This window comes from Muscardinus avellanarius (genome assembly GCF_963383645.1).
Source record: "Muscardinus avellanarius genome assembly, chromosome: 9".
Classification (NCBI taxonomy): Eukaryota; Metazoa; Chordata; class Mammalia; order Rodentia; family Gliridae; genus Muscardinus; species Muscardinus avellanarius.
The window spans coordinates 13,603,577-13,625,976 of NC_137795.1; the positions used below are offsets into that span (position 1 = coordinate 13,603,577).

General features: G+C 43.2%; 1 protein-coding gene across 1 annotated transcript in view; it reads left to right on the forward strand.

Annotated features, from left to right (window-relative positions):
• Window positions 1–22,400, forward strand: part of ABCA13 (ATP binding cassette subfamily A member 13) — a gene marked incomplete at both ends in the record, with an annotated part of 326,203 nt that overhangs the window by 162,801 nt on the left and 141,002 nt on the right. The window contains 4 exon segments of the mRNA XM_080701162.1: window positions 1,603–1,799; window positions 7,124–7,281; window positions 8,788–9,018; window positions 21,281–21,386. Coding sequence (XP_080557288.1) covers window positions 1,603–1,799; window positions 7,124–7,281; window positions 8,788–9,018; window positions 21,281–21,386 — 692 coding nt within the window.

Genomic DNA, 22,400 nt, shown 5'->3' on the forward strand with positions numbered 1-22,400 from the left:
TTCTTTCTTCCTTTCTCCTTTCTTTCTTTCTTTCTTTCTTTCGTGGTACTGGGGTTCCTGGAAATCCTTCTACCTTCAGGTTACACTCCCAGACCTATTTTTATATTTTTATTTGGAAACAGGGTCTCTTAAGCCAGAGCGGCTGGCTCCGAACCTGTGCTATCCTCCTGTCTCTGCCTCCCAAGCGCAGGGATTACAAGCGTGCGCCACCACACCCGGCGTATGGTGTGTGTTTTCTATTGACTGACCTCTGCTTAGTTGTCCCTGATGGAGTCCTATGGCTGTCCTGTTGAAATCGGTATTGGTATTGGTAGACTGCAGGGTCCAGTTGGCCACGCCTTCCAGCTGGGCCAACAATGAAAGCAAAGACACAGGACTCAGTGCTGTTATGTTGGTTTAGATTCATCCTGCAGAAAGGGAGCTCTGAGGCCCGAACTAAACATAAAACACGTGGGCTAAGAATGAGATGCTAGGAGGCTGGCCTGAGCTCTTTTGGATGGAAAGTATATAAATAATGAAGCAGACATAAAAATTTTACTCAGTCATCATGTAAGCAAGTTCTTGAGATTTGCTAAATGCTCTGTTTAGTATTCTGAAATGTTCCAGGCCTTAGCTCTCCTTCAATCTCAATTGTGTGGCACCTTTAGACTCCCCAGCATCTGTGCAGCCTGACTGTTTCTCAGAGTTCAGGAAAGCCCCTTAGGTGTTGGAATCAGGATGGGATCAGGATGTGACAAGCAGGCTGGAGCTCAGTGGGGAGGAAGTCCACTTGGGCTGAGTGGTCAGTGGAGGAATTCAGGAGGCCCTGTTCAATCTGGATCTTTAACAACAAGCAAGACTTAAGTAGGTGACGAGTGCGTAGTGTGGGGACTTAGGTGTTCATGTGGCGTGTGCGTGGCACAGAGTTGGTGAGGCGTAGGGAGAAGCTATGCGTGAGAAAAGAGAGTACACTCATAAGTGGCAGGGGCTGAAGCAAAGTTCCAGATATCAGATACTTACCACAAACATGTCCCTGGTCTGCAAGGTCCTGAGAGGACAAGAGGCATATTCCTAAATTCAGAGCAGTTATATGTACTTTGCACATGGCCATGCACTGGAGCTTCCTGATCATTCAAATCAGGAAGGGGGACACAGACTTAGTGCATGGTGGGCCAGCAAGCTGAAGCCCTTTTCTGGTGATCCCGGGGTACTTGCTTCGTCTGACTATGCTAGTGCCTCAGCCATCGCACTCTACCATACTCCATGCTCAGTTGAGGGGACGCAGCGCCCTTCCTGTGGAGAGGTAAGTGTGAAATGAAGAGGTGCTTCTTCAGAAAAGAGACAACCCAAAGAAATTCCCAAAGACCGTACTTGGCAAGAAGCACAGCCCAGCACCACACAGGGGCACGGTGTCATCTGAGCAGCCAAGGGCTAGGATGACACTAGAGACAACTGAGTGCCCCGGAATGTGCACTCGAGGCTCAGGTGCACAGGCAACCTCCGAGCATGTTTGATATATCTATGGTCCATAAAGAGCCTGAACACTGTAAATTGTTATCCATGGAGTGACATTCAGAGCACCGCTTTCAGAAGTGTGAAGCCTCTCTTCTCTTTTTGTTTCAGAACTCTTGAAGACGTGGGGTTAACTCAGCATCAGCACAAACAAACGCGGGCCCTGTCTGGAGGCATGAAAAGGAAGCTCTCCATCGGCATTGCTTTCCTGGGCACGTCGAAAACGGTGGTTCTGGACGAGCCCACCAGTGGGGTGGACCCTTGCTCTCGCCGCAGCCTCTGGGACATTTTGCTCAAGTACCGGGAAGGTAGGAGCTGGGCATTGCTCCTCTTTCTCTTCCACAATATTGAGGCTCAGGATAAGAGCAGCTACTGTATGTGAAGGACCCAGTCATATTCCAGTAAGGATACATTATCTCTTCTGAAACAAATACAATCTTCAGAAGACTTTAAGATACATTCATTAGATATTAGCTCTAGAGTGTTCAGAATACTTGAGTTACCTCTTAACTCAGTATTAGCATGGACATTATCAATTAGTGTTAGCCTCCGTGATGTCAGTTGACACTCTCTCTCTCCATGTTTCCTTCCATTCTGGAAGCATAGATGATTAGAAGAGGTGTTCAGAGCTCATCAAGGGCAAAGTCTCATGTGTTAACAGCTTTATTTTTTTGCATTTTTTTTGGTGGTGCTGGGGTTCCTGGAAACCCTTCTACCTCCGGGCTACACTCCCAGACCTATTTTTATATTTTTATTTGGAAACAGGGTCTCTTAAGCCAGCGCATCTGGCTTCGAACCTGCGCAATCCTCCTGTCTCCGCCTCCCAAGCGTGGGGATTATAAGTGTGCGCCACCACACCCGGCTTTTTTGCATTTTAAAGCCTCAATTATATTTTACACTTACCCAATTTAATAGTAATAATTTAAAAAAATTATTGGTGCATTGTAGTCATACATCTTAATGGGATAAAAGATGGTGGAGACGTATAAGCACACTCACCCAATCAGCCCTTACCCGAGCCCCACCCCATTTCCTCCCCATCCCTCCTTCCCATGCTTGGCTTAGTGACTGACTTTGATATGTTTGCTTAAGTACATCATGTGCTTTAGAGAGTTTCTCTCTTTCCCCCTCCCATCCCCTCAGTGAGGTCGCCTTATTTGCTTTTCTATAGGATCTCCTTCTTCATCTAAAGTTCCTCCTGTTACCCATTTCTCCTTAGTTTCTGAATATTAGAGAAAGCATCCTGTTGCTGTGGAAAATACCTGAGAAAATCAGCATGAGGAGGAGAGGTCTCGTTTGGCGCACAGTGTCACAGGGTTGCAGGCCATGGTTGGGTGGTCCTATTGGGCTGTGGTGGCACACCGCATCATGGCGGGAGAACTTGGTAAAGCAAGACGATTACCTCATGGTGTCTGGAAGCAAAGAGAGAGACATAAAAAGGCCAGTGACCCAGTGTCCCCTTCAATGTCCTGTCCCCATGTCCTGCTCAATGTCACTTCCGCCCACTAGGTCACACCTGCTAAAGGGTTCACTACCTCCCTCTAGTATCAAAGGCTAGGGACCAAGCCTCAGTGCATGGAACATTTAAGTTCCAAACCATAGCTCCAGCTCTGCTCAGGTGGGAAATCAGAGGCATGCAATGATGAGGATGTGGTGAGCTCACAGCTGTAAAGAGAGCTCACTGAATGAAAGAGAAACCTTGAGTCTCTGGTTTAGGATGTCTATATTTCTCTGTCCATTATCGTTTCTATTCAGTTGAGGGCATTGAGTAACTTCTAACTTCTGATTTCATCTGTAGCCCAGACAGGGAGAATACCGTTGCTGGAGATATTTTATATAGAGACATTCTCGTTTGGAAATAAACATGGGCAATAGTGAAGCATATATTGGTGCTGGAAGAGAGTATAGAAGCATCAGAATCGAGATGACTAGACTCTTATACAATGTTTGATTGTGGGTTTTGCATTTTGAGCCTAAGACCTTCTGTAAGTCTACACACAGGCATTTCTCTCTTAGAGTAGAAAAGGTGTTCTAGGCTGTCGCTGACAGCCTCACTATGCGCTAGAATGAAAAGGACATTCAGAGGGGAACAGTCCTGTTCCTTTCTGTCCCACATCTTTAGATGAATTATGGAAGGAGAAGGCAGAGAAGGAATCAGGGAAGCCAGGCAGAAAGCTGTGGCTTTTGTTTCCCTTTGAGTCTTTGAATTGGTTTGAGAAAAGTATGAGTTGGTGGATGGTCCTGGGTCCTCAGCCCTGGTGCAGTCTTGTCCAAGCCCACGAGGCTGAGAGGGATGCTGGAGCCCAGAATGATATCCTGACTCTTCCTCAGGCCCATGAGTCATCAGCACTGAGGAGAAGGCAGCTTGCTAGAGATGTTGCCACAAAAGGCTGGCGTGGGGGACTTGGAGCTGTCTGTCTGGAAGCCAGGGATAAAAAGGCACTGATCAAATTTTAAGATGAATCTAATTTAGATTGGACTCATAATTTTCTTGCCACCTTGAATAGGGGCTGATAAAGAAGGATGAGAGACAGACAAATATATTAAACTGCTTGTGCACCTGGGACTAGTTGTGCAAATTAAATACTGAAATACCACTGCTCTTGTTCATTTAAAAAATCAAAGATGAATTCTTTAAGGTATAGCTGATAAAATCGTCATGAACATCACCTTAGATAGAAAAGAAGATACAATATGTCTGAGAAAAAAGAAAGTTTTCTTCAAATCCTGTTGTTATTAATTAGATATTTTCTCACTCTTCATTGGTTTGCCATGATTTCGGTCTTTGGAGGACTGCTTTGGAATGGTGCCTGCACTGATTTGAAGTGTGAAATCAAGAGGGCGTAAAAAGATGAGACAGGCAGTACTGAGAGAAGAATAGGTCTTTAAAAATCAAAATGTGTAGCCGGGCATGGTGGTGCACACTTGTAATCCCCGCGGTTGGGAGGTGGAGACAGGAGGATCACGTAGGTTTGAAGCCAGCCTTGCTGGCTTCAGAGACCCTGTTTCCAAATAAAATATAAAATAGGTTTGGGAGTATAGCCCAGAGGTAGAAGGGTTCCATCCCCAGTACCACCAAAAAAAAAAAAAAAAATCAAAATGTGTAGACATTTCCAGAAGCATCCCAAGCCTTCCAGTCACTGAGGTAGCTCTATGAAATAGATCTAAAACTGTAGAAAACAAGTACTACCCACTTAGTAGCAAGAGCTTCTTCTGTCTGAGTAGCAGCGCATTGGGTGCTCAGTCTACTGGGGGTTTGGGGAGTGCAGTTCTTACCTCGTGGTGGTCATGTGAGCGCTTGATCATCCCGGATGCCTGCACTTTTGCACCTCTCATGGGAAGATCATTGAAGAAGCAAATGGGACCAGAGCAGGCTGGTACCTCACAACTAAATTCCTGCACTGGATTCAGGGCTTGCTCCACACTTCCCACGTGACCCTGGAAATGCCGTCCAGTTCCTGTGAGTTTTCTCATTTGCAAGGGGAGAGAATTATATCATATCATGGAATTTTGCAAGAAGCAGGGGCACTGAATATGAATCTCAATGTGTAATACTGGGTTGCTCCGTCTGCAAGATAATTACTGCCGAAAAGGCGAGAAAAAGGGAGTGTGAGAAGCAAACGTCTGGAGGAAAGGGGGGTAGCACACATCATGTGAACCAGGGATATATAGAGTCCTGGGAGGCAAATGGACAATATTGTGTTTCCAGGTTTAGGATGTGTCTCCAGTTACCCTAACAACCACCAACAAACTGTCATGGGTCAATTATTTATGTTAATACATATTATTAAGTTTAATAATCTAATTTATTTCCCTAGCTTTATGAAGGTATAGTTGACAAAAACACACTCTCTATATCTACCAAGAATATATGTGTGAACTATAACTATATCTAAGTATGAAAACTTTATTACATGATTAAGTCAAGCTAATTAACATGTTCAATACCTCATAAGTTCTTGTTATGTGTGCTAAGAATTCTTAAGACCTAATATCTTCGCAGTTTTCATCTATACGTGCATTAACTGTAGTCACCCTGCTGTGGAGTAGATCTCTAGAATTTATACAACTGAAACTTCTTCAATAAACTTTTTATTAGTGCATTAAAATTACACATCAAAGTGATATTCAGCATGTTGGATTCATACATACACACAGAATCTTTTGGTCTGTTTCTGCTCCTCCACCTTCTTCCTCTTGGTACATGATCATGGGATTCATAGTGGTCCATTCATAGATGCCCATAACCTTATTATCATCTGTTTCTTTTTGGAATTCTGAAACTTTGTGCCATTTACAAAACATCCCATTTCTTCTTCCTGTCCCCCGAAACATTCATGACCACTATTCTACTTTTTACTTCCTTATGGGAAATTTAGATTTTAATAGACTTCTATTCTCAGGCTACTTCTTTGTGTGAGAACATATTACCTGAATTTCCTGGCAGCCCTAAAGTATCTCACCTGCCTCCCAGGTCAGGGACCAGTTTCTTAGCATCAAACACTAAAGGACAAAGAAGTCCTCCTCTCTGCCACACATCTATAGCAAGAGCTGGTCCCTGTGGACCCCACTCCCTGCAGCTCTTGAGTTTACATTTCTTTTTTTCTAGTTGGATTTTTAAAAAGTGAAGTACAGTCCTCCTCTTTTAATCTTTCCCTTTTATTGAAAAATATATAAAAATGAATAGAGTTAAAAACATGTTCAGCCTCATCTCTTTGAAGGTTTGCTTTTGCAATCAAAGTCAGGCAATATGCTCAATTCTATTTGATAGATCAGTTCGCTGGGGCTCAGTGTAAGCCAAGGGGAGAGGTGAAACCACTAAAAGTCATTATATCTCTTTTTTATGTAACTGAAATAAACTTTACCTTTTGCTTCACTGCCTTCTAGTCTCCTAAGATAAATCTGATGCTTTTAACCCCAAGGAAAAGTAATAAAACTTGACAAGATGTTGAGATTCATAGACGACATATTTGAACTTAATACTCTGAAAGGGGCCCTGTCTGCTGGGCTCAGGGACCTGACTCATCCTGGGAAGGACCAGATGAATAAATGTATGTGATTACATCATATCTGATCTTAAAGCGTATCCACATATGCCACTACTATTTAAGACATGATAATTTTTAAAGATCACTTAGTCTTGATCTGGGGTTCATGGCTTTTCTACCCAACAGCATTTCCATAGATGATAGATTTTTCTTTAAGTACAGGAAAGTCATCTGGCAAGAGAGGAGAGCCCCACCTAGCTTTTAAAGTACCTCTGTATCTTCTCTTCATCCATGCAGTGGTCATCCTCTAAGCCTTGCTGGACACAGGGACTCTGTGATTTGAGCCTCTATTTCACTGTTAGCGTCAGGCAGAGCACAGGCCAGCCAGAAGGGGACAGAGGATCTATAGAAACAGCAGCCAGGGCCTTTGGAGAAACTGGAGAAGAAGAGTTCAAGAGCCTCATAGTTTCAAAGTAGGCCGGGCTAAGTCTTCCACAGTAGGCATTTCTGCTTTTGTTTTCGCTGTTTTCTGTTTAAACTGATGGCTGCCTCTGTATTGTGTCATGGGTCTATCATTCTGAAGAACCAATGGTTTTCTTGGGGGCTTTGTCGTCTGGTTTGATACAACCTGTGCTTGGACCCAGGTCGCACGATCATCTTCACCACCCACCACCTGGATGAAGCTGAGATGCTGAGCGACCGTGTGGCCGTCCTCCAGCAGGGCCAGCTCAGGTGTTGTGGTCCTCCCTTCTGCCTCAAAGAGGCATATGGCCAAGGGCTCAGCCTGACACTCACAAAGCAAGTGAGTAGTGCTGCCGTTTAGTTTCACTGGGGAAGTTCCATTTCAGTCTGTGGCATAAGTATATGTTGTGACACTTATATGATGATGATTATGATGGGGTGGTGTTGATGACACTTAAGTGGAGACTTTTTGTGTACAATGGCCAGGCACAAAGTCAAATACCCTTAGGGCTGAACAGAAGAAACTAGCTTCACAGGGCTGAGCAGTGGGGGCAAGCCTCATAACCCCAGGGCTGAATGGCAGGTCTAGCCTCTGAATCTGAAGGCTAAGCAGTGGGGTCTAGCCTCTGAACCCATTTTGTCTACTAGAAAGAGGCCCACAAGGGCTCACAATTGCCTGATAGGTACTAAAAAGTGCTGTCAGAAAGCATTAAAGTGTCCGTGGTTTACAAACATTTTTCTGACTGTAATACTCTATTAGGAGGCTAAAACTTTGTTGCTGAGCAGGTTTAGAGTACCAGGGAGCTACAGCAAGTGTGGTCAGGACTTGAGAGGCCAAACTTGGGTCACATTTGTAGTTCACTGCCTGGGGTTAACAGGAGCATTGGGAATGATCTCAGGGGGTGTGCAAGGGTCACCTCCTAAGCTCTTGATAAGTGTGTCTGATCCTCCATGACCCTCAGAAAGCCTGCCCTTAACCTCTGGGTCACAGTCTATTTGCCTCTACTCTGGCTCAGTGTGACCATCTTGCCATCCTGAGAGGCTCCCTTCCTCCTCTGATGAGAACTCCAGTCTGCCTTAAGAAGAATCAACCTTCTTTCTTAGGGTTGGATCTCTGGGACTCCAGTATCCTCTGTGATCCCTTCAGAGGCTAGAGGACACCTCACGGTACAGAACCCTGGTGGCTGGCTGAAGTGTGCATGACCAGGATAGCAACAAGGGTCTGCCTTGCTAGATTTATTACTGTAGATTCATTAATATTAAAAAAAAATACCAAGCTGGGCATAGTGGCACACACTTGTAATCCTAGTACTTGGGAGGCTGAGACAAGAGGAGTGTGCAGGTTCGAAGCCAGCCTCAGCTACTAAGTGAAGCACTTAGCAATTTAGTGAGACCCTGTTTCCAAATAAAATATAAAATAAATCTAGGAGCGTACCCCAGAGGTAGAAAGCCCCTGGGTTCTTACCATGCGAGTGGCCCATGCTGTAATCCCATTACTAGGGAGGCTGGAGGCTGAGACAGAAAGGTTTCATGTTTGAGACCAGTCTCAGCAATTTAGGAATACCCACAAAACCTTACCAAGGCCCTGTTTTAAAATAAAATATAAAAAGGGATGAGGTTATAGCTTAGAGAATTCCTCTGGGTTCAAACTCCATTACCAAAATGAAAGAAAAATAAGAAAGAAAAAAATGTATCATTGAAATATCTCTTGTTTAAATGCATTATTCCATTAAGTTTCCAAGAATTTGGAAACAATTTGCTCACAGGTGTGCATGAAATCAATTGATAGATGTGTGTTTGATTGACGTTCCTGGCTGGGTTTTCCACTTTGTTCTCTGTTTGACAGCCGTCTGTTCTGGAGGTGCACGACCCCAAGGACATAGCTCGGGTTACATCCTTGATACAGGTCTACATTCCACAAGCCATTCTCAAAGACAGCAGTGGGGGCGAGCTGACCTTCAGCATCCCGAAGGATGCAGACAAGACCTGCTTCAAGGCACTCTTCCAGGCCCTGGATCAGAACTTGCAGCAGCTGCACCTGATGGGATATGGAATCTCAGACACCACATTGGAAGAGGTACTTACAGACCCAGAGGGGTGCCTCTGTGGTTGCCGTTTTCATGGCCAGGGGAAAGATGTGGGTGTAAAGGAAATGGATGTCGATTAATGACTTGGAATTCTACCTTGAGTATTTTATGAATTTAAAAATCCCCCCCCCCAAAAAAAAAAAACAAAATGTGGCAAAGGTCTGTTTCTTCTGTGTGGGTGCTTAGATCTTAAATATTTTGCTAATCATTGAGATGCCTGTGAATGATCAATGCTATTTCAAGTAGAAGCCTCAGAAACATTAAGAATATTTAGTGAAAGGCTTACTCATGGCCATAGTATATATAAATAATTCAACATTCTTTTTAGTGGTCCCTTCACTTCTCCACCGTCCTTCTTTCAGATGACCAGTTGTGGTTGGTTTCAGGTCTAAATGAGGCCACAGGGACAAAGGTCTTAAGAGTCAGAGAAGCCAGTCCAGCCTGTTGCTCCTGTGTCACTCTGCTGCTGTTAGCCATGTTGTTGGCAAGAATTGGTCTCATCCCTCACTAGTGTTATTTTGGGAAAAGTTAGATAAGCTACTTGGAGGATGGACCCAAACGGGTCCCCAGAAGCTATACCTGTTGAGACTGAAGCCAGTGGGTATGCCAGTGCGTCTTACTTGTTTGGAAATCCCTATTTCCTATAGATTCTACCCAGAAAGAGGAGCTGGGGTCCCACATATTTTGCCACCTCCCCGGGACGATGATGCTAATAACCAGTCTGGATGTAGTCTGAGAGATAGTGCCTGAATGGTCACCATGCTGACCTTAAGGATGGAATGAAGAAAGTGGGGCCCAAAGTCAGCCCAGGAATCACAGCAGTGGGTCTCGAGTCCTGATTCACACGGCAGCTCATGTGTGCTCTCTCATGGAACAACCTTCTGTTGTAAACTGGGGTACATGAAAGGAGCCACAGGGGTTGATGTGCTCCTAGCACAGCCTGTGGTGGTGTGTGGCATGTAGGCACACACAGTTCTGTTCCTTCAGTTGACAGGGTATCTTTGTCAATTTTCCGTTGCTACAACAAAATACCTGAGGCAGCATCCTTTTAAAAACAAGAGGTTTATTTAGCAAATAGATTTGAAGGTCGAAAGTCTGAGATGGACTGAGTCATCTTATTGGACCTGGTGGTGGGCCCTTGGCTGTGTCCCATGGAAGATGGAAAGACACGTGTGGATGGATACAAGTGAGATTGTGTGGAGAAGCCAGGGTCCCTCTTTTATCCCAATCGCTTTATCCAGAACCAACATCCAAGACCAAATTCAGCCCATATGAATGGCTTCAGGAGAGCTAATGACCCAGTCACTTTCCACTAGGCCTTTCCTCTTGAAGGCAGTCTCAATGCCACCAGCCCAGGACCAGGGACACACACAGACCATGTTTAGTCCACAACAGAGAGTGTCACAGAAGTCCTAGGAGCAGCCACTAGCCTGGGAGAGCCGACAGCTGGGCAAAACACCCTTCCTGGAGGAGGCTGTCCCTCTGACTGTCACAGGGGAGCCCAAGATCAAGAATGGGGACTTGACTTTGTGTCTTGGGCTACCCCTCACACCAACCCATCTTGGAATTTGCTTCCTCACCTGCCAGAGGCTGCAGGTGTGGCTTCTCCTGGAATAATCAGGGCTTCTCTGTCTGACTTTTGGCCCCTCTGCCCTTTGGTCCCGGGATAGCCATGGCCAGTTAAAAACTTGCTGAGACTGAAGCCAGATCTGAAACGTCAGCTTATACATATCTACTGTTGTTCACAGGAGTTGCCCAACCTATAATATCATCTTAAGAAGTTTGTGTTTCCCCGAATCATCATTGTTATTTGAATATAATATTTGAATATTATACGATCCCACGGTATAGTCACTTCCTTCCCTGCCACAGGGCACCTAAGTGGATTCCAGTTTTCCGATTTTACTGATAAAATGATACAGAACCCTGATCCTGTTGGCTGATTGCCAGAAGTTCCTGGGTCTATGAATGTGAACCTTAAGGCCCGTGACACTGTCAAATAACCCACTCCCCACATGGTTGTTCAAATCTGTGCACCTACGAGCTTTTGTCACATTTTTATCTTTTCAATCTCCTTCCTTCCACAACAAACCTGATAGCTCACATTCTCTGTTCGGCTCTCCCCGGGTATCCTGCCATTCTTTTCTTTGGGCTGTGACTCTAGTGGGAGGGGCCTGGGAATCATAAGGACATCGACACTTGGAATATTAAAGTGACACATGCCTTAGAATGGAATTTCAGTTTTTAATAATTTAACCCAAACCGTTTTTACAAAGAGCAGTGTTATGTTCACAACAAAATTAAGCAGGAGGTGCAAAGATTCTTATTCCTCATCTTCCCCCAACCCCCACCGTCAACATTGCCCACAATATGGTACCTTTGTTACAACCCAGGGACCTACACTCAAACATCACTACCACTCAGGACCCATAGTTCCACTAGGTGCACTCTCGGTGTTGTACCTTCTATGGCACAACATCATACAAACATTTACTGACTGGTGTTCACGACTGTAGCATCCTACAGAGTGTTGACTGCCCTAAAATCTGTCTGTGTTCTGTCTGTTCATCTCTTTCTCTTCCCCAAACCCTGGCAACCACTGACCTTTTTATTGTCTCCATAGTCTTTTTCCAAACTATCATAGAGCTGGGAATCATAAGGAATTCTTTCATTGTCTTGTTTCATGTAGCAGTAACATGAATTTAGGCTTCCTTCATGTCTTTTTAAGGTCTCATAGCTTATTTCAATTTAGTGCTGAATAATATTCCATTATCTAGAACACCACAATTTATCCTTTCACCTACTGAAGGACTCCTTGGTTACTTCCCAGGTTTTGGCAGTTATAAATAGGTTTCTCTAAACATCTATGTACAGAATCTTGTGCAAACATATATTTTTTAACCTAGGACTGGTTGTCCTAGGTTCGTTAGTTCGTTTGTTCCTTCCTTCCTCTCTCTTTCTCTTTCTCCCTCCCTCTTTTTTCTTCTTTCTTTCTTGTACTGGAAATTGAACCCAGGGCATTCTACCTCCAAGCTACACTCCAGCCCTTTTAACTTTTGTTTTGAAACAGGGTCTCACTAGGTTGCTGAGAGTCTCATTTCATTTCTGATGCTGTCCTTAAACCTGCTTTCTTCCTGTGTCAGACTCCTAGGTTCTGAGATTATGGGTGTGCACCACCAAGCTTATCTTTATAGGGAACTTCTAAAATTATTTTTATGCTATATTTCTTACATATTTCTATTTCTGTTCAGTATTAATTTTCTTTGTCAACATGTTTACATTTGTACTTTAGCCATCCATATTCCTTTTGGAAAAATTTTAATTCTCCTCTCTTTTGCTCTCAAAAACCACCACAATCAACGTACAGAAGGGTTCCATTTTATGACCCTTTTAAAAGAATAAATCAGCCATACAGTTTGCCTCTAGAAATTGTTTTCTCTTTTTCCAGGGTGTGTGTCCTTAGTCCCTCCAATAACAAGCCCAACAAGCAGTAATAGAACCAGTCACTCAGTTGCTTTGGAGGTATAAGACATGTTTCTCGATTTCTTGCAGTAATTTCCACCTTCTACATTTAGTGCGTGCTTTGTACATAATAGGCCTCAAACACATATTGATTTAGGAGATCTCATATATCTTTCTTTGCCTCTCCCACGTACGGATATTAAAAATGAAGTTACCTGTGTCAAGGGCAAAGGATCTGGAGTATATAAAATGTATATGAGATTTAACAAAATATTATATTGGAGTACATTTGAATCTGCTTGGGAAATATACCCTAAATTGGGAGGAGATTAAGTGTGTTTAAAGAATGTTCTTGTGTTTGGCATAGACGATAAAGTGTCTGTCTCAACCAATTTTGTCTCTCTGCACTTCGATCGACAAAGCATTGACTTTGTCTTCTCAGGTCTGCATCGACCCACGGTTAGTGGGTTTCTCCGCCTTGTTCATCTGAGTTCTGCTTGATGACTTTACTGAGGTTGGGAGAACTTGCCTAGTAACTCACTTGACTTTATTTTAGTGGCTGGAATGCACAGATTTTCTTTTTGAACACAGCAAAAGCAGGGCACGGTGATACACACCTGTAATCCCAATACTTGTGAGGCTGAGACAGAAGGATTGCAGGTTCACGGCCAGCCTCAGAAACTTAGGACATCTTTAAAAATTAAAAAGGGGAGGGGCTGAAGGGCACAGCTCAGGGGCAGAATGTCTCTGGGTTTAATCTCCAGTACAAAAAACCCCAACAATTTGTATAATAATGGATCTCTACTATATACTTGAAAGCCATGAAAGTTGAGATTTAATATTGAATTGTGCCTCAATTTTATTAAGGGAATTTACTCTCTACTTCAATGCTTGGACCTGAGGGCGTCCCAGACTCAGCATGGTCTTTACTACATGTGGAACTGAAAAACCTGAGAGCTTAGCTATGCATGCAAAACACATTTGCAGAGGACCAGGCACGGCTTTTGGCTTAATGCAAATAGTGTGAATATTAGTAGTGTATTTTGAATGATTTTGAAGTTTTAGTAACATCCCTGGAAGAACTGATATTCTGCATGAGGCAGGTACTTTCTCATCATGCAGCTTGCTGAGTCTTGGTGGGTGCATTTCCTGTGTACTTCTGCTGGGAGGATCTGGATTCCAGGTCCTGAGAGCCTGACTCAGTTGGCCTCACTCCACACAGCGTTCAAAGATGGAGCCGTAGCTTTGGATATAAACCAGAGTAGAGATTGACCAATTTTTTAAAAAAAATATTTATTTATTTATTTGTTTGTTTCTTTGTTTGTTTGTTGGTGGTACTGGGGTTCCTGGAAGCCCTTCTACCTCCGGGCTACACTTCCAGACCTATTTTATACTTTTTTATTTTTGGAAACAAGGTCTCTTAAGCCAGCACGGCTGGCTTCCAACATGCGTGATCCTCCTGTCTCCGCCTCCCAAGCGCGGGGATTACAAACATGCGCCACCACGCCCGGCTAGCTTGACCTGTTTTTAAAATTTTTCTTTCTTACTTTTGGAGAACAACACCCACAGGCAAAGCATCCCCGCATGGTCTAGCTATTGTAGTGCCATTTGTCTCCCTCATGTCTATAAGAGCGAGACGTTGACCCAGGATCATGAGCTGCACTCGAATGCCAGACCCCTTAGTCTCCATAGGTTGGCATGAACTCTGTTTTCCTCTCTTCCATGGTCTCAATTATTTTGCTCCCTTCTCAGAGAAGTCACTTGGCACGGTGAGCCTCAGGATGGGTTTGCCTTCCTTACTTGTGATAGAGCCTGGTCATGATTTTGGGGCTGGAGTGTTCTGGGAGTGACGTGGAAATCTTGCTCGACTGCTGGTCCCTGGGCTGATCTTTTCGGGTGAGAAGGAAGACCTTGGACCACTCAGTTGTAGAGGTATCTGCAGGCTTTCCTTCCAAAATAAATTTTTCTCCTTTATCACTTTTTTTATTTTTGAGCAAATGTTCAGACTCTAAACTTCACTATTTCACCCACTAGTTCCAGCACTCTTCAATGTCCCTTGCCTGAATTAATTATTACCATGGCATTTTCCATGTGTGATTTTCTTAATTCCCTCGTTCATTCTGCACGTATTAGTGTAATTTAGAAGGCAATCTGTCTCTTCATCCCATTTACTCGTCTATATCAGTAGCGACTCCTGGATTCTTATTTCATCCAATGAGCTACCATGCATGGTAGTTGTTTACTCTTTGATGATTAAAATCATGAGAGTTTTAGGAGTGAGAGCTCCTTCATTCTGGCTCTGTGTCTTTTAACACACACTCCTATTTCCTTCTTTGAGTAGGTAGTATGCTCTGGGATTCCCCGGGCATTTCCAGCTCTGACTCTGGAATCCGCCATTTCTCTGAGAAGGCCTGGCTGATGATGGCTGTGTACAAGGAGAGGGGGGCACACTCTTCGGGTCTTACTTGGATAAAGTGAGAAGTTGATATCTTTGTGTGTTTCTACCTAATATTGAAAGCTAACCGCTCAGTTCCAGGTAAAAGTCAGAACACTCATTTGGCATTTCCCTTTTTCTTGGTCATGCTCCCTTCTCTGAAACTGGACTCTGTTACTGTGTCCTACTCACTCAGCCCTCTGTATGCAAAGAATATGCCAACATCTCTACAGTACCACGCTGATCGCTGGCCTGTCCCACTCCAATCCCACTTCATGCTGGCCCCAAACATTGATCATTGCCTTTGTCACCAAAGAAAAACATAAATAGGAAGAAATGAAGGAAAGAAAGAGGAAGAAAAGAAAGCAGGCCCTAGATTTTTTGAGAAACATCTATCTCATATCTGGTTTTATTTATTTATTTATTTATTTTGGTGGTACTGAGGTTTATGGAAGCCCTTCTACCTCCGGGATATACTCCCAGACCTATTTTATATTTTTATTTGGAAACAGGGTCTCTTAAGCCAGTGAGGCTGGCTTCGAACCTGTGCGATCCTCCTGTCTCCACCTCCCAAGCATGGGGATTACAAGCATGCACCACCACACCCGGCTATATTTGCTTTTTTATTAAAAACAATATATTAAATATTTTGAGGATGCTTCATTTTGGAATTTAGGTTTTCATAATTTGAAAAGCCTTAGAGAGCCAGGCGTGGTGGCACATGCTTGTAATCCCAGCATTCGTGAAGCTGAGACAGGAGGATCACGGTTTGTGGACAGCCTCAGCTACTTACTGAGGTCCTCAGCAACTTAGTAAGACCATGTTTCAAAATAAAGAATAAAAAGTAGGGCAGGGTGCCAGGCGTGTTGGCGCATGCTTGTAATCCTTGTGCTTGGGAGGCAGAGACAGGAGGATTGCTCTGATTTGAGACCCTGTTTCCAAATAAAAAAATATATAAAATAGGTCTGGTAGTATAGCCCGGAGGTAGAAGGGCTTCCAAGAACCCCAGTACCACCAAAAAAAAAAAAAAAAAAGAAAAAAAAAATAGGGCAGGGCATGTAGCTTGGAGGTCAAATGCCTCTGGGTTCCATTCCCAGACCTGCAAAAATAATAAATAAAAATAAAATAAAAGCCTTAGAGAGGTGGGTGTGGTGGTTCATGCCTGTAATCCCAGTCCTTAGGAGCTGATATAGAAGGAGTGCAGGTTCAAGACTAGCCTCAGCAGTGTAGTGAGGTTCTTAGTGACCTAGCATGATCCTGTTTCAAAACAAAAAATAAAATGTGCTAGGAATGTAGCTCAGTTGTAGAATGTCCTTGAGTTCAATTTATAATGTCAAAAAACAAAAATAAAATAAACAACAGCCTTAAAGTCAAATGTTTATGATATCCTAGTGTCTTCCAAACACCTTTTGCTCCCACAGGCTGGAGTGCTGGGGCCCTCCTTTGCATTCTGTTTATAAAACGGTATGTAGGATGTCATCGACCTCACATATGACCTAGAATTAACTTTATACCTTACCTAATTCCATCCACGTGGGGCTGATAATCAGAAAGGTAGCACGTTGTCACATGTCAGGTATTAGAATTTAATTGTGCTAGACTCCCACATTCTCCACTCTCTCTCTTCTGATTTTTACTATCTTTGGAGTATCCAAAGATACTCCAAACAGTCTTGCTTTTTTTTTTTTTTTTTTTTTGAGAAACATCTATCTCATATCTGGTTTTATTTATTTATTTATTTATTTATTTATTTATTTTGGTGGTACTGAGGTTTATGGAAGCCCTTCTACCTCCGGGATATACTCCCAGACCTATTTTATATTTTTATTTGAAAACAGGGTCTCTTAAGCCAGCGAGGCTGGCTTCGAACCTGTGTGACATGCAACAAACAGTCCTGCTTCAAAGGAGTGAGGCTCTGATAGTTCTGGGACAGACTGAGTAAGGGGCACCGAAAGAAGATGTACACATTCTAATTCATAGACAAGAGAATGGTCAGTGGCATGGAGCTTCTGATGGACAATGCTCCTGGGTTGTCTGAGTGGCTGATGTGATTTTATGAGTCTGTATAAGAAGAAGGCAGGATGCTCATACAGGAAAAAGGCAGTGGCCTGGTGAATGAGTGATAAGCTTGGAAGATGAAGGATGGAGCCACAGCCAGGTAATGCAGTGAGAAGAGGGTGGTTAGAAGCTGCAGAGTGCAGGAATATGCAGTGCTCTCCTTTGATCTCAGTCCAGGAGGGCCCCTTTTATACTTCTGACCTCTGGCTTACAAAACAGTAAAGATCCTGTCTTGAGCCGCCATGTGTATGCTCATGTGTTATAGCAGCAAAAAGAGATTTGTACATGTTCCCATGCAATAGTGAAAGCTTGCTGCTATACCAGTGCTCAGTGGATCATGCCAGCAAGCAGCTCTTCCAGGAGCCCCACATTTGCAGAGGAATTGCTAGTACCTCTCACGTTTATCATCTAAGCTGTCCATGGGTGTCCTCTTTTGCGTGCAGAACAAAAACAAAAACAACAAAAGCCTTATCACTTTGGGGGAATTGAAAGAATATAGTCTGTGTTACATTGTGGTCAAAGTGTGGAAATTCTTCCTCTGCTGATGCTACCTACCACTGGATTCTGTTGTCATTGTGTTACAGAAGTTTGGTCAGCTTCATCAATTTCTCCAGCACCTACACACAAAGGCACCTTGTGCCGACTGTCTCCAGGACATAGTCCATCAAACGGACACTTTAATTGTGGATCACGTCTGGGGTCTAACACTATTTGACAACACCCTTTCAACAGAGAACACAGAAAGATGAACTGCATGCTCCTGTCGGGGGATTAACAGCACATTCAGGGCCGAGATGACACCGGACCCTCATAAACACTTAGACCCAGAAGCCTTTTTAAATTAGGAAGACCAAAGTCTCAAATAAAGAATCCTCAAACTGTGGGATTTATTGTTCCCTGAAAAGAAAGCAGCCATCCCATAGTCATTGAATTTGAAGCCATGATTTTGGTTGAAATATTTATAATTTTTACACAAGTTAGTGCTTTTCTTTATTTGTTTTTTTGATATTTAATTCAATCATTGGTTTCATTTTTCTTCTTTCTGTGTGATGAACTTATTTAAAAGAATACTAGGAGTCATTAGGCCAGTTTGGTAGACCGTTGACTTGAGAAACCTGGGCTGAACCCAATGCCAAACGCTGGATAAGATTGAAAGCAATTTAACAGAAATTTTGAATAAAATCAGAAGGTACAGGTTCTATTTTGATCCATTTGAGTTTCGCCTATGGCCCCAAGTCAATTAAAAGTGATGGGATGATATTATGTATATAATCATCCCATACCAAGCCCACAAATGCAGTATTGTTCTTAAGCTGTGGAAAAATGTGGCTGAGGTTTTAAATATGTAGTCGCTTCCACATAACTTCCTATGAACTTACTCAAGCATCCTCTCTCTTTTGAAGGTTTATTTGTGTTGAAAGATCTTTCATGATCTCATCTATAATAGGACTTTTTTTGCAGACAAAATACTGTTTTTCCAAATTGTCCTAATGAGGCAAAACAAGTTATACCACTTTAGCTATCTAATTTTTTTTTTAGAAGATTTGGCCTTCAAGTACATGTAATAATTTAAAGTGTTACCAGAAAATGTGTATCAGATGACAAAGAATATATAAAAAACTATAACGTAGAAGCTTGATTTCCTAGACTCAAATGAATGTTTAGAGTTTATACATTTTTTTTGGCAGAATCCTGGCTAATGCTCTATTCTTGATATTAGGGTTTCTAATTATTTATCAGTGGAAGTTTTACAGTATCTATCTGGCTGTTTCGTCTAGCCTGAGAATTATAGCCTCAAACAACAAAGATGACATCTGCCAAGAAGACCCCAAACCTTTGACCGCAATGATCAATATCATATTGCTTTTGGAAAATGCATCCTTTGTTGGCCCTCTGCCATTGGGCTCTTGTGACTGGTTCTTTCTCCCAGCTATTCCTGGTTAGTGTGCCTGCAGTGAAGAGGAGCTAACACTAGAGGGCACTCATCTCATCCTCATTTTCTCAGCCTTGCCTTTCACCTTTCACCTTTCACCTGCAAAGTTCAAGAATCCTCAATGTACCCTGGCACTTGGTGCTGTGCTGTAATAACTGCTCATATCTGCCGCTGACCTGTTAGATAATTGAGAGCAATCTGCCCTTTTTCTGTTTCCTCTTAAACACACAAGTGCACATGCGTTTTTACACACATACAACAGGGACAGCCATTGTTAGGGGAGCAAAAAATGCTGGAAAATTTAAAAAGGATAAATGAAGACTGTTTTCACAAATGGACCTTTGCTGTCAAAACATGCTTATCATAGTCACAGTTACATCTGACTATTAAATACAATGTCATTTATAATAAGATACAAAGGAAAATCTTCCCTCAGAGAATGATTCTTGACCCTACTCCTTTGTTTCTAGTTTCATTTTTTTATAAATGCACTAGGTGGATAGTTATTGTTCTAGCATGGTTCTTATCTCTCTTCTTATAAATATGTTTACTGCTTGCAACATTCCTATACGGCTGGTCTTATTATTACCATTTATCATGCCAGGAAACAGTCACAGAGTGGTAAAAAAAAATTGTCCAAGTTCACATAGTTGGGGCACATTCGGAAATGTTGTTATAACCCATTGTTAACATTGTTATTATTTGCAGTAGAGTTGAAGTTTTTCTTCTCTCTCTCTCTTTCTCTCTCTCTCTCTCTCTCTCTCTCTCTCTCTCTCTCTCTCTTTGAGGTCCTGCTGAGACTAAGCAGAGGGTGTTATTTTTCAATTGAAGGCAACTGCATCCCTTCTAAGGAAAAGTCCTGACCTTCACCAGCATTGGGGACACATGCTTTTCTCTGTAGGAGTCCATCCAGACTAATTAACCACATACAGAGAGGTTGTATGCCTCTCCCTGCAGGCTCCTTTCTGCTGTTTCTCTGGGGGCTCCTCCTTCTTCCCCTGTGGACTAGGGGCTCCTCAGGAACAACTACACAGTTCTCCCTTTTTGCTTGTTTAAGGGAATCAGAAGGAGAATGCTGTTTCCAGGAAGTAGAAGTGTCCAGAGGGTGTGGCCCCGTGGGTGAGAGGCACCTGGTGGATTGGCCGGAGTCTGGGCTTGCAGGAATTGCTTGAAGGGGTTCACCCATGGACTGGGTGGCTGTGTGCAGGGGTAGGAGAGGAGGTAACGAGTGCACTGCTGACTCTAAAGGACACAGTGACAGTGTACCTTGCCTCACTTGGTGTACCATCAATAGAGCCCGTTCTAAGTCTTGGCTAAGGTCAGGAATGATAGAACAGGGTCTGCCCACAGTCAGGTTCTAAGTCTTGGCTAAGGTCAGGAATGATAGAACAGGGTCCGCCTACAGTCAGCATCAATGGAACCTGCCTTGTTGTTATCACCACCCTGGTTTTACAGATGAGGCAGCCCACACTCTGGGAGCCAAGGTTCCGTGCCAGGAGTCCCAGGACTGATCAAAGTGTTGCCATCCTTAGAGCCTCAGTCCTCAACCATCCTGCTGTGCTCCTGCAGGGCTGATTCTTGCTTCTTTGTGGCACAGCAGGCCTCACCTCCCTGTGCTCTGCACTGTGTGTGAATCAGGGATTCCCTCCACTTGTCACAGAGCGCCACCAGGTCTCTGCACACAGCTGAGGGGCCTGGTGTGTCCAGCCGTTCATATCATCTTTGTCTTGGTGCAACTCAGCTTCACCACGCCCTTGTTGGGGCTTGTCTTTGCATTTGAACACAGGGAGGCTGGACATCTGCTACCATCACTAACGCAATAGTGATTTCAAACAAGTTGCTTCAATGAATTGCTGTAGCCAAAGAGCGCCACGGGGTTCCTCTAGAGGTTCTCTAAAAACCTCATGGTTCAGTGGGGTTTTTAGAAAAAAGGATGCCATACACCCTAAATAAACAGGGCACTATTGAAACCTGTAACTTGACTTTTATCGTCTGAATCACTTGTGAATTTCTAAGATGCTGGTACACTGAGTCACAAATTGGCTTTGAATCGATACACCATGTGAATGCCTACCTTCCTTGCCACCCACCTCCTGCTGTTTGTGATGGATGTTAGTTCCTGCTGTTTGCCTGGATGTTAGTCCTGAAGTTCAGGGTCGGGTCTCTCTCACCTTTGTCTCCGCTGGGCAGCCTACTCACGAGCTGGTTGAGGACCACGGTGGCTGTAGCATGATATCCATTAGATGAATGGCTGAATGTGTGTCGGTGGATGGGGCGATGACCTCTTTGGAGGATGGAGGCAAAAGCAATGTTATGCAAAGAGGAATTTAAATACATGCATCTCTTTATTTCTTGTTTCAAAAAGGTATTTTTGATGCTTTTGGAAGATTCCAGTAAGAAATCTCACATTGCTCCAGGGACGGAATTAGAGCCTCAGAACCAGAGAGCTGCTGGACCTTCTTTTGGCTACAGTAAGTCCAGAGCAGTCCTTTGCATTTCTGCTGGAAGAACACTGCCGCTGACTTTATTCGGCAGTCTTTTTTATAAAAGATGAACAATAGCCTGAAGTCCTTGGGGGGGTGGGGTGGGAGTGGGTAATGATGGGGTGCAAGAGAATGCAGGTCAGACTCTGAAAACAGATTTTTGCCTGGCTTGAACAGGATCACTCTGTCCTTATTGGACAATTGTATCTTTTCTGCAGAACTTGACTAATCATGTCAGAAATTTCTCAGTATATACAATTAGAATGGTGAACACCGTTCATCTTGTTTTAGCTCCACGGCAAATGAACCAAACAGCCTACACTCTTGGCATGCCTGTTATGTGTACAGGCTTGGCTGGAAATGGGTTTGTGTGGTTTAAGAAACCACAAGATGTGTGCTTCACATCCATTGGGAACTAAATTGGCTCTTTATATGCAGACCTCTAGGTGTGAGGCATTAATGAGAGGACAGAATCAAAGCTTGATTTCTAGGGTGTGTCTGTAGCTCTGATTCCATCAATTCCTAGCCCGTTTATTAGCAACAATCGTCAAAGAGGACAGGGCTGAGCTCTCGGGATTCTGAGAGTGATAAATCTCAAAGCCTTCCTTCAGCGAGATCAGTCCCTCAGGGACACAGACCCAGGAATCAGTCACTGGAATTAAATATGTTATCTGTTTTTAAAGAGATTCTGGGTGCATTTTCACCAGCTCTGGATGAACATTGAAACAACTCTACTCTCTCTCACTCTGGGTACTATCAGGTTTCAAATATATATATTTGAAAAAATTATATCTTGTTTCTCATATATCTAGTTTAAATATATATAAATTTATATATATCTAGTTTAAATATATATAAATTTATATATATATATATCTAGTTTAAATTTGCATTGCCCCAAGGATTGTGTAAGGGTAAAGTGATCTTTTTCTTTTTAACAGCTTTGTTGAAATACAAGTCCATATACTCCACACTTTACCCATTTTTTTTCTTTTGCAGTAT